Source organism: Carettochelys insculpta, chromosome 29, assembly GCF_033958435.1.
Source record: "Carettochelys insculpta isolate YL-2023 chromosome 29, ASM3395843v1, whole genome shotgun sequence".
In the NCBI taxonomy this organism is placed as follows: domain Eukaryota; kingdom Metazoa; phylum Chordata; order Testudines; family Carettochelyidae; genus Carettochelys; species Carettochelys insculpta.
The window spans coordinates 15,039,923-15,052,190 of record NC_134165.1 but is presented as its reverse complement, the minus strand read 5'-3'; the positions used below and the strand labels follow the sequence as shown (position 1 = coordinate 15,052,190).

General features: G+C 54.1%; 2 protein-coding genes across 4 annotated transcripts in view; one reads left to right on the top strand and one right to left on the bottom strand.

Moving 5' to 3' along the window:
* The window catches only part of SARNP (SAP domain containing ribonucleoprotein), a 44,645-nt gene extending 37,150 nt beyond the window's left edge, over nt 1–7,495 (bottom strand). For both annotated transcript variants that reach the window (XM_074980221.1, XM_074980222.1), the window contains exons 1-4: nt 7,379–7,495; nt 5,270–5,369; nt 3,489–3,535; nt 864–931 (exon numbers count right to left, since the gene is read on the bottom strand). In XM_074980221.1, coding sequence (XP_074836322.1) covers nt 864–931; nt 3,489–3,535; nt 5,270–5,369; nt 7,379–7,414 — 251 coding nt within the window. In that variant the 5' untranslated portion in view covers nt 7,415–7,495. The remainder of the gene's footprint in view (nt 1–863; nt 932–3,488; nt 3,536–5,269; nt 5,370–7,378) is intronic.
* Nucleotides 7,496–7,600: 105 nt separating this feature from the next.
* Nucleotides 7,601–10,821, top strand: ORMDL2 (ORMDL sphingolipid biosynthesis regulator 2). 2 transcript variants are annotated; one of them, XM_074979903.1, is made up of 4 exons: nt 7,601–7,731; nt 8,577–8,751; nt 9,252–9,403; nt 10,307–10,821. In XM_074979903.1, exons 2-4 carry the CDS (start codon nt 8,578–8,580, stop codon nt 10,440–10,442), a joined length of 462 nt encoding a protein of 153 aa, XP_074836004.1. In that variant the 5' UTR covers nt 7,601–7,731; nt 8,577; the 3' UTR covers nt 10,443–10,821. The 2 variants fall into 2 exon arrangements, with proteins under 2 accessions (XP_074836004.1, XP_074836003.1); XM_074979902.1 differs by lacking the exon at nt 7,601–7,731 and adding an exon at nt 7,906–8,488.
* The last annotated feature ends 1,447 nt before the right edge of the window (nt 10,822–12,268 follow it).

Below are 12,268 nucleotides of genomic sequence, written 5' to 3'. Positions count from 1 at the left end.
TCAGGTGCAAACAAAAACCAAAATTGCAAGCTAATTTCCTATTTCCCTACAGGCATCAAACCCTGTGCATTCTATATGTGCAGTAATTGCTAAGTCACCCCTGCATCCAACAAACTGTCTGTAGCTTAATAAGGAAACTTGTCTCAGAGCCTCGGAAGCAAATGGTTTGGAACCACAAGAGGAAAAAAGCGCAGTAAGAGACGTCCTGCATTGTAACTTGTTGGCATGATACAAACGTGAAGAGAAAAATTTACTAGTTTACTGATTCTCTTCCATCCAAATCGCATTTCCCCATGAGTCCCAGAGAAAATGGGGAAACATATAGCATAGACATTGACACAAAAGGAGGAGGACAAGCAGACTGGGAAGTCAGATGAGTATTTCACATTTATACAGCACCTTTCATCCCAAATTGTTCATGAGCTGTACACTCTTCCCTGAAATGCAGCTGCCTCTGAAGTGGACAGCAGACCCCAAACCAACAGCAAAACAGAGGGTATCAGGTATGTCTGGCAATCACAAAGGGCAGGCAGGCCCTTACTTTTCTGGCTGCTCCAAAAGAGACACAGATAAACTGCATGGAAGTCAGCTGATCTGCCCTTCTTTTCTTCCCTGACAGAGCCTATCCTCTGGGGTGTGAGCCTGTGATTCCAAGGGAGTCCAAGGCACCACACGCCCAACATTAACTCCAAGTCCCCTGCACACGCGCACACAAAACTGACGCCTGTCTTTGGAGAGTTCAGCAACTTTGCAGCAGGTACGATGGAACTAGTGCAGCTGCCTCCACACCCAGGCAGCCCCGCTAAGGGACAGCCACACGTTTCCCAGAAACATGCTAGGGCCTATAAAGAAGCTATAGTTACACATCAGCTGATTTCTCAGGCGGCTCTTCCACTTTAGCAGGAGGCTCTACCGGCTTCTGTTCTTCTTCCTGCAATTCAATTCATGAAGAATGTGGGTCAGGTTAATACACCAGCCAACTGAATGAAAGAAAGCATCATCAGACAGGAGCTCTGTCAACTTTTATGGATTGCTTACAAACATCTACCCAGAGCTCTAGGTGCCTGGAACAAGACTTCCCACGTGACATACAGAATTAAAATGGAGACAACATCCCCTGGCAGTGTACCCCTCTCTCACTGAATCTCCATCCATCTCATCTGACTTCCGCTTTCCACTCTGCCCATGGGAAAGACCAGCTTTGCAATGTCTACTGAAGATCACCAATCTCAGGCTCTGGAAAACCAAGGTAGAAACGAAAATGAACCTGAGAGCCCCAGGTCTCTAGAGCTCTCTTTTTAAACCATAGCTGTCAGCTGCAGCCTCACATTGGCTATCCTGGTAACATCTGAGGAAAGAATCAGGGTTTAGAGACCCAGGAATTAACCTAGTTACCCATTTAAATGTAGTGTAAGTTTTCTCCTGAGCCTGAAAATAAATCCTCAGCCTTAAACAGAAAGCAAAAATTGCTGGGCTGCCATCCCACATGGACATTGTGCAGTCTCCCTGCCTCTCTCAGAGCACAGCACACGCTCTGCCTCCCCAGAGTCTTTTCTAGCCTGGCCAAGGAGCACCTCATGGCAGGATAACTGCTGTCTGTTACAAAAGCCCTGCTACTGCTTATCAGAAGAGGCTGGAGCTTAGATATTAGACTCCAGGGCCAGACTGCTGACTTTCAATAGGCATTGCAAAGCCTGTCTCTGGCTCTGATGGTGATGGAGACAAGTCACTTTACCTCTATCTCACCTTTCCCCAACTTTAAAAATGGTGATAACACTACAGACAACCCTACTTGTGTGGAGGGTGCCAAGCGGTGAGCTACACAGCAGAACAGCTGACAGCGCCACACAGAAGACAATACTTGGTACTTACCACCTAGTGACTCAAGCCCTCTGGAGTTACTCCATGTTCACTTAAAGGCCTGAATTTTATATTCGGGGTATATTTTTTGCAAACCAGTAAGGCAGCTACGTAGGAACTAGCCTAACAACGAGTGACCGAAGGGACTAGGATTTAACCTGGCTTCTCACTACACTAGTATTCCATGGCACAAGTCTGCAACACTGGAGACAACTCACATGGGTAAAGTTTTGTATGTTTGCAGGAGCAGAGGGGTTTTCCCACCTCACTGAACTCACAGTATTTATAGTAAACAAAAATCCCCTATTGTACCTGACATTTTCAAAGTGCCTAACAAACAACGAAACTGCAATTTACTTACAAAACAGACATGGGGCCAAATCTAGAGATGATGCACAGTGAGGCAGCTCCTCAGACTTTTCAGCAAAGATGCGTCTGCAAATGTCAGGCCCCAGTTTAACCAAGATGTCATTGGCAATCGATTTGTTTGGCTCTACTTTTCCTCTGGGTTTGTGGCAAGCACAAGGATATTACTGTTTATGTCCAGTCTTTTTATGAGCTCTTACCAGGCCTTAAAAGTGCCAAGATAAATGATCTCTTTTATATAGCTGTGGCTTATATTTGTTTTGACACGGCTAATCCTTTTATCTGAGAACACTGTTCTTTTCCTGAGCACATTCTCTTTCTCCAGGTCACAGTATCCTGCCTTCTCACAGTAAGACACCTGGCGAAGGGAGCACAAGACCTACTTGGCATGTATGAGCCTAGCCCAGTGTTATGCTTCTTCACCTCAATATTCTTCTAATGTAAGTACTTAAAATAAGCCTGCAAGGACAGTCACACACAGGTGTCTATGGAGTAGCAAGGAAGGTGACATTTGGAAGTAGGCAGAAGTACCTAACACACTAGTTTTCCTTCCCTAACTGGGCTCCCCAAGGTTGAGCTCTTTGCCCTCTTTCGGAGCACAGGTACTTAATTTTGAGGCTCGCTTCTTAAGGCAACCAAGCTATACTCTTAAGCGAGGGGACCAAAAGCTAATTCCATTTACTTCATATTTAGGGCTAAAAGACGCAACTCTCACATCAGCCACAAGCAAAGGTTATGTGGTCCCCAAGAAACCCATTAGTAACAGTGTCAAACGCAGGTTGGTGTCAATCACTGTTGTGGGGAACTCCATATAGGAGGAGTGGCCAAACTCACTGACCCTCTGAGCCACATGCAGTGATCTTCAGAAGTCTGAAAGCTGAAACCCACACACACAACCTTCCATGCCAGATGGAATCTATCAGGGTGTGGGGCTGCTTCCTGGATATCCCTACTAGGCTAAAACCCCCACTCCCACCACCCCACTACAGGGGGAAAAAAGCCCCTAACTCCTCCCTGCCCAGTCTTATAGATGGAGATTGTAGATGGAGGGCCCCCCTGAAAGCCACACTTTGACTGTAAGAGAGTCACATGCATCTAACAAGCCATAGTTTGGCCATGCCTCTTGTTTAGAGTAATTAATCTGATTATTGCCTTAAGGCTAGAAACTGTGCAAAGATCAGACAATGCCAGGCAAACTGGTACACAGCCACACCTTAAATCTACTGACAGTATGATAACCTGCCTACAGAAATAGCATTTACCTCTGTTTCTTCGCCCAGAACATCTTCTTCATTTGCTTCTTCTTCAGCTAAAAATTTTAAAAAATCCATACAGATCAACTGTGACCGCAAATCACTTGACCAGCCTGAGACCGCAAGAGATCTTCACTCCTAGAAAGCTCATGTTCTCCACACTCCTAAGTAAGCATGTGTTGTGAAAAGGCCACTGAGGCTTATCTCAGATCACCACCACCATATCCAGGCATTGTTTTGGGGAAGCTCTGTGGCCTGTGTTATCCATCTCAGACTAGATGGTCCGTGGTCCCTTGTGGCCTTTGACTCTGACTCCATACACAACAGGTACACACAGACCCTTTATCATAGGAGTGGGGACCCTTCCTGGGGCAGGGGCCACTGACCCACAAAAATAGATGGGGGCCACCCAAAACTGAGGCAATACCCTAACAAACCAACTTTCACTGATGTGGACCCCAACTAAGACCCTCACACTTCACTCGCTCCAGTCCCCGGGGTAGGAGCCCACGGCTAGTAGATTTTGTGGGGTTCTGCCAGGCTCTGGGTTGGGACAAAAGTTGAGGGGTTCAGTGCACAGGAGGGAGCCACTGGAGAACGGGATAGTGTGCAGGGTCTGGCAGGAGGTGGGGTGCAGGAGGGGACTGGGAGTTTGTGCTCTGGGCAGAAGGAAGGGTGCAGGTGTGGGATGGGGGTGGGGATCTGGGTAGGAAGGAGGGTGCAGAAGTGGGCTGGGGGACACAGGTGAAGCACAGCTCAGTGCCTTGAACACTGGCCTACTAAACCCAGGGCTGTGTGTTCAGCCCTTGTGGGGCCCCTTAGTGATCTGGGGCAAATAGAGGTTTTTTTAAAAATCCGTCAGGGATGGCGATAAGTCCTGCTGAGAGGGCCAGGGACTGGACTTGATGACTGCTGAAGGTCCCCTCCAGCCCTGTGAGATAGGAAAGGATGGCTGCAGGAGCAGACGAGGGGTGGGGATTTGAGGACTGGGTGGGAAGGAGGGCAAAAAAGTGGGCTGGGAGGGAGAAGGTATGTAAGAGTGATGGGGAGGGCACTTCATACACAGCTCCTGGAGGCACAGGTATGTCTGCACCCCGGCAGTGCCCTCCACTGCTCCCTTTAGCCACCATTCCAGCAAACGGAAGCAGCTGGGAAAAGCCTCCAGGTCAGCACTTCCCTGCACTACCATTCCTCCAGCCAGGAGTGGGGAATGGCAGCGCAGAGCCGCTTCCTTCCCCAACCAGTCAAAGGTCAGAGCCAAGCCTAGCTTGCCTAATCCAGCCCACAAGACTCGGGGCCCTCCTGCCCCTATCACGAGCTAGCACTGGCACTCCAGCCCCACTGCAAGGCTCCCAGCTCTAGGGTGGCGCCAAGTCCCAAGCCTCACAGGCCATAGGTTTCCTACCCCTTCTTTATCAGTTTGAGGGCCCCAGGGGACTGAGGGAATGAAAGCAAAGACTACACCTTGAATTATTCAATATCACAGTCATTCTCCGTACATATACTGGGATGTGAGCTCCACATAAGACCACCTGCTGAACTGGGCCTATCACCAAGGAAAGTCTGAGGACTATCTTATCAAAGAGGTTGTCAGAGGTTGCAGCCCCAGGGCAGTTCTTATTGCAAGCCCATGTAATGTGCACTGGTCATGACAGCTGGAATCCTGGAAACCAGTTAGGGAGAGATCAGAACTCTTGAAAAAACAAAAGGGCCACAGCTGGGCCCTGAGCTGATCTTACGAGAGGGGCTCTCAGACTGTGAAGCTTGCTCCAGACCAACAAGTTACCCACCGTGTTCATCAAGGTAGGCCTGGAGTCTGTGTATGAGATCTTGTTTGTTTCCTTTCACCTCCAGGCCACGGGCAAGACATTCTTGTTTCAGTTCAGCAAGCTGTGTACCAGAAGGGACTTTGCATTAGCATACTTAATTCATCTAAGTTTGCAAAGAATGGGAGGAATACAGGTTGAATGGCCCTAGTCCAGTACACTCTGGTCTAGTAACATCTGTGGTCCAGCATGATTTTAATTTGCTGAATGCCCAATTATCATGGGTATGGACAAGTTTGCCTGTGTCTCAAAGTATGTTTACACCCACCAGTCCTGGCTCTCAGTGCGCTATGCTTTTTGTTAGCTGCAATTTACCTCAAATGTCTTTTAAGAGCCCAGTAAGCAGTTGAAGTGATGGAAATCCTATAAAATATTGACATGGTCAGGTCTCAAAGGTGCTGGACTAAGAGGTTCAACCTGTACCATCAGTGCAAAAAGATAAGCAAAAATGAGCAGACCAGATAAATCAAGGGCATAGGCACTGACCGAAAAAAAAAAAAAAAAGGAAGTAAGTTCAGTGGTTAGAACTAGAGGGGGGAGGCAGGGAGGAGGACCAGGAATCAATGACTGGATTATTTCCTGCTTTTTCACTGGCTCCCTTTATGTAGTATACTAAAAGGGAACAGTGCTGCAATAGAAGGGAGCTGGATAATGTACTAAAATTTCTCCCTCAGAATTTCTGTAATTCTCTCTATGCCTCCTTTTCTCCCATTTGTAAAACACCTCAATACCTCTGAAGTAGAATTACAAGCACCCATCTTGGACAAGAAGGACAAGAGACAGATATTACTAACAGACGGTCTGAATCTGTGCTGTGCTCCCCAAGAGCTGCTTTACATCCTGCAGATTCTGAGCAGTTCTGGGGACTGAAACAGAAACCTAGCCCTGCACAACAACGAGGTTTGTATCCACATCCTTATCTGCAAAAACAAGCTGCAGATATCCACAGCCGCAGATGCCCACAGACATAAAGTGGATATCCACAGATCTGCAGGATTTTAGAGGAAAAAAATTATATCCACAGTGAGTGTTCCCTATAAGCAGGAAAGACGAGCCACCCAGCTGATTAGCAGAGCACATACAGCCAGCAGCAGGTGTTTCTATTGGTCGGGCACATCACATTTGTTCTGCACGAGGGATGGAAAAAATGAGAGAGGATACAGCGCACATCTACAAAAATGACCCGTGGATGTCTGCATCCATATCTCCAGATGTGGACACTCATGGATACCAAGTGGATATCTGTGAATCTGCAGATCCCTACAAAAACGTAGCTGCAGATATTACCTCCCAGGCTAAGCAGAAAGAGCAGAGAGTTTTACACTGGCAGTACAGCACAACCTCTGCGGCCACAACCCTCACGTATAATTAAACCTCCCCACTCACCCCAAAAGCCCCACGTTAAGAAGAAATCCCAGTCGCTCCTCGCACCCATCAGCGTCAGGGCAACAGTCCACCGAAAATCCCGAAGGAGCAGCGGATTTGCCCCAGCCAGTTCCGGAAGGGTGGGGGAGGAGCAGGGACCGTGCACAATTCGGGCGATTCACAAGCGCCAGAAAGGCTGGTGGGGGCAGGGGGAAGCGGGGGCTCCGGTGCCCTGGCACACGGGGGGTGGGGAGAGGGGCGGCCCGGGGGCCGCAGGTGGACCCCGAGGGTCACAGGTCGCCCGCCACTGCGGTGCGACCGTCCAGTCCCTCAGCCGGGGCCGACCCAGCACCACGGCCCCAGGAATTCCCGCCAGCGGCCCGCGCGGGTTAACGTGACGGCGCCAGGCGCCAGCCCCGCCCGCCTCATCCGCCGGGCACCGGAGCGGCCACGCTGGGTCCCCCGCCCAGCCCCGCCGGCGGGCCCCGCCGAGCAGCGAATCGCCGAGCGCCCCGCCCCGCCGAGCAGCGGGCGGGCGTGTGAGGGGCCCGGCCGGGCCCGGCGCTCGCACGCCACGTGGGGGGGGCCGGGCCCAGCGGATCCCCGCCTCGAGCGCGCGGCCACGAGCGCGGCGCGGCCCGGCCCGCTCTGCCCGCAACGGCCCGAGACCGGCCAGGCCGGACCCGCCCGCGCGCCTCGCTCCGTCACCTTCAGCTTGTGCAGCTCCACAGTCTCCGCCGCCATCTTGCCGCCTCCCCTCAGCTCGTCCCCTGGCCCCGCCCACACCGCGCGGGGGGCGCGCAATGGCGGCCGCGCTTCTTCAGCGAGCTCCCCCCAACCCCGCCCCTTCCAAGGTCGCGCCTGCCCATTGGCCCAGCCGCGCCCGGCCCTGCGGCTTCCTATTGGGAGCCAAGGGGGCAGAGGCGGGGCGGAGGTGACTGATGACCGTGCTGGCCACTAAGCGCGTAGAGCCCGGCGGCGGGCAGCCAATAGCGAGCGGTTACCGGAGGGGGCGGCACTTCCTGGAGACGACCTGGGGAAGATTGAGCCGCAGCCGACGGGTGAGCCGGGGCCGGGGAAGGGGAATTGGGGCACCGGCGGGGGCGGGGGCGCCTATGGGCCGAAGGAAGGTCTGGGGGTCCGTCAAGGGGCCACTCCCGGGCCCCATGTCCCAGGGGCGGCCCCCCCCCGCCCCGCCCCCCTCTCGGCCCCCCCCCCGGGAAGTCGTTTCCTCGCTCGGAGCCTCGGTAGCCCCGAGGAAAAGGGCGACGTGAAGAGGCGGCCGGCGCTGCCCGGGCGCAGCCAGAGGAGCGGGGCGCCGCGGGGGGAAGCGAAGCAGCCGCAGTTCTGGCGGGTGCAGGCGCTGCGCGGCCGCGAAGAGGCGGAGAAACGAAGCCCTGAATGGCCGAGCAAGAGCAGCTCCTCGGGCCCTGCAGCTCAGCCCTACCTGGGGGCTCCGCGGTCACTGGTGGGGTGGGGGGAGCAGCGAGTGGGGGTCCCGCAGGTCCCGGCCCCAGCGCTCAGAAGGCACTAGGGAGCGGTGACGAGACAAGGAGGCTACACCTGGATCCCACTGCTCATATCTGCTGCCTCAGCGTGTGGCCACGGGCTGCTCGTTCCCCCTGGCTGTGGTGGGATGTTCTGCCTGAGATGAGGATTGGGTGATTTCCCAACCTGCCTGGGAGCTGTGATGATTAATTCATTAATCTTTATAAAGTTTCTGGGACCCTTGTCTGGAGGACGGTGCAGAAGGACAAATATTAGAAACTTGGAATGGGATGTGCAGAAAATCCGGATCTCAGGAAAGGGCGGCATCAGGCGTGTGGCAGAATCAGAAACCCTCTTAATCTTCCCTGACTAACATGTGACTTCTCTGCGCCGCTTCCTCCCTGTCTCTCTCCTTCAGGATGAATGTTGGAGTGGCCCACAGCGAGGTGAATCCCAACACACGGGTGATGAACAGCCGTGGCATCTGGCTGGCCTACGTGATCTCTGTGGGAGTTCTCCATGTCGTTCTCCTCAGCATCCCCTTCTTCAGCATTCCTGTGGTCTGGACCCTCACTAATGTTATACACAACCTGGTGAGTCAAAGCTCAGCCTCCCATCTTGACTTCCTGCGCTGATAGGAAGAGCAAGGTTAGACTTGACTCTTTGGGTCCTTGCCCATGGGTCAGGAGGTGCTGGGATGAGGCCTGAGCCCTCCCTGCTGGGGCACCACTCAGACATAGTGTAGTTGGAGAAGATGCTGTTTTTGGGAAAGGTGACACAGGAAGTATTTTCCTGACCCCAGTGATGACCAGCTATGCCTGGATGTACGACACCATTGCCCTTCTCCTAGTTCAGGAATAAGAACTCCTGAGTCCTGGTTGCAGTGGCCACTCTTAGGCAAACCACTGTAACCAGGGAGAACCTGGCTCCTTTCTGTAACCTGATGAGGCGTGGGAGTGTGGCCTCCTGTAACAGAGTTCCACAGCTCTGCCGCCCTCTAGCTGTGGGCCCTCCCCACTCATGTTAATGAGACAACGGCAGGAGGACCCTGGCCTGCTCCTTACCCCTTCCTTCTCACCCCGGGGAATTGCAGGTGATGTACTGGTTTCTTCACACTGTGAAAGGAACCCCCTTTGAGACGCCAGACCAGGGCAAGGATCGCCTGCTCACACACTGGGAACAGATAGACTATGGGACACAGTGCACCTCCTCCCGCAAGTTCCTCAGCATCTCGCCAGTGGTTCTGTGAGTGTCCATCCCTGCTGCAACAGGGCGCCCGTAGCATGCCCGGGTGACTTTCATCTCTAGGACCTGCCTGTTTGAGGGGGGGCCCATGGCAGGAATGCTCCAGCCCTGCCCAGAATTACAGCTCCCCAGCATGCAGTGGGGCTCTCTGCAGCTCCCCTGCCTCTCCACTGCCCCACGTAGCCCGTGGAAAGCAGCAGCACAGTTGGCAAAGTTCCAGTGTTAGCTGAGCAGCTGTGAGCAGAGGATGGGATCGCTGTAGTCTGCATGAAATCAAACCAAGGAACCAGCCTATGCTAGGCCTCCCCCTACCCAAGGAAAGCAGCCGCAGCTACAGCATGTGTCGCTGGTCAGTGGAACTGACCACAGGCCGGGGCTGCTCTCTGCATACTGCAACTGGAGGGCAGAAGCTTTGTAGCCTCAAAGCAAGCAGTGAGCGTCAGGCCAGGCCTTGAAGGCTTGTGCACTGAGCACCCTGGCTGCTAGCAGCTGGCCCCAGGGCTGGCAGCACACAGGCACCAGGAGCAGCGTGGGCTCTGGTGCCAGAACTCTGCCTGGGCATCGAGGCAGAGGTGCGTTGGCTGGGAAGCTCGCCTTACTGCCAGCACTACCTGTGTGCCAAGTGCTTGGGCGGCTGCCAACAAGTCATGCCCTGCCCCACTGATTAGCAGAGTGACCCCAGTGTGTTTATAGCGCTGGGGCAGAGCTACACATGCCCCAGTGCCCACAACATTTCTTGTGCACATGGATGGACAGATGGGGGGGAACCTGCTCGCTGCCTCTGCTGCAGGGAGGGGGTCGGTTTGCCACCTGCCAGTCCAGCCTCTGAACTAGTTTTCACATTCCGTCCCCCAGCCAGGCATGGGCAGCTGCTGAGCTAACGCTGCCGCCTCTGTCTTCCAGGTACCTCCTCGCCAGCTTTTACACCAAATATGACCATGCACATTTTCTAATCAACACAACCTCCCTCCTCAGCGTCCTCCTCCCCAAGCTGCCGCAGTTCCACGGCGTGCGCTTGTTTGGCATCAACAAATACTGAGGCTAACAGTGCCAGTGCTGCGCAGCCACCTGGCAGAGAAGAGCAGGCCCTGCACTGCTCCTGCTGCTCTGCTACCAGCATCTTCCAGGGCAAAGGACTGAGCACAGCAGGAAGGTGCTGTCCTGGGCGGGGGTACAAGTTGCTGGCTGCTATTCAAGGGGATTAAGTTACTCTCCCTAATAATCATTGGTACACGGGTGGTGAGGGAGTGGGGCAGGAAGGAGGGGAGCAGGTCTGAGCATCACGGGAGCCAGCATGTCAGCCATCTGATGCTTGCATTGCTCCAACGGGAGAACAGCTGCCAAGCAGTGGGGACAGAGCCAGCCTCTGCATCCTCCCCAGCCTTGTCTTATGCACCACTGCCATAATAAAGATGGTTTAGACACAACAGTGGTGGCTTTGCAAGGCAGCCCCTGGCTTAGAGGGCTCAGCCAGGGTGAGGGTAAAGACCAGGATGTACACACTGGCGGGAGGGGACAGCGAGCAGATCCCTCAAGCCGCAGCTCACACCTCTCCTCCCTAGCAGAAAAAAACAACCCGCTTTTCCAAATCATAGTTTAATTTAACAAAAGTGATAAAGATACACAATCCTCTTAGAAAGCTCTGAGCTCAGGGCCAAGGGAGATGAACAGAGAACACTCACATGGCAATACCAGGCAGGGAGAGTGAGTGATTGTCCACGTGGGTTTTTTGCAAAACATATTTAAGCAGCATGAGGCAGCTCTGCCCACTGTGCTTCCAGCCCAGCTGCTTCCCCCACCACCACTAGAGCAGAGACATTGGAGCTGTACATCAACAGGTACTCAGGAGCAGGAATGTGCTAACCCCATTTCTGGCTTCCCAGCTCTGGCAGGGGTCCATGCCCGTTGGATGGAAAAGCCCCAGCGACTAGTCCTCCCCACCCCCCCAAGTTAAAATACTGCTTTCTCCTCCCAGCTGCTTCAGCCCATAGCCCAGGTCTGCCAGGTGAGCCCTGGCAGAGACAGATCAAGCTGTGTCGTTCCCCCACCTCCTGAGCAGCACCCTGACAGCAGAGCAGCAGCTATGCAAACTCAGGGGAGCACAAACCAGAGCATGGCTGAGAATGAGACTCACAGACCTACAGGTCAGTCTCCTGTGTTCAGTGCCTGCTCCGCTGCAAGGGGCAGGGCCCAGAGGAGCCTGGGCTCTCAGTGCACAGGGCGGGAATCCCCAGGGACAAGGTGCTCTAGCATCTGCCCAAGGGGAGCTGTATGGTTCTTGCTGGTGGAGCGCCAGCAGCCTACAGCGACAGAGAACAGCGCAGTGCCAGAGCTGCCTCATTTCCTGCCCCTTTGCAACTGCAGAAGGTTACGGGTGAGTGAATCCCTCCTGGGATCCTCACGGCACACATTGGGTGGCTCTCCAGGGGAGGAGGGGGCAGCGCGAAGCACTCCAGTGGTGCAGAGGTTCAAAGGATGGGGATGGCTGTGCTGGGCAGCAGTGACTGGGGCAGGCCTGTGGTCAGGGAAGTCATGACCTGGCTGACGGACACGAGTAGGAAAGTGTTATTTACTCCTCCCAGAACCAGCCTCTTCAAAACAACCAGTGGAACCCACTGGCTCGCTCCCACTCATGCACCATTAAGCACCAGGACTCTGCCGGGGCTGTCGTGAAGGCCAAAGTACAGCTGGGTTCAGGGAGGCAGGGCCCATCCCTGGCTCTTAGCCGAGGTGGCTGGGGCAGACCTCCAACCCCTGGCTGTCCCTAATCCTCTGAGTGCCTGCAGCTGGGTGGGCAGCCAGGGTGGAGCTCACCGATTCCCCCGACCTGGTTGTTCATGCCCTCTGCCGTATCTGGCACCACCA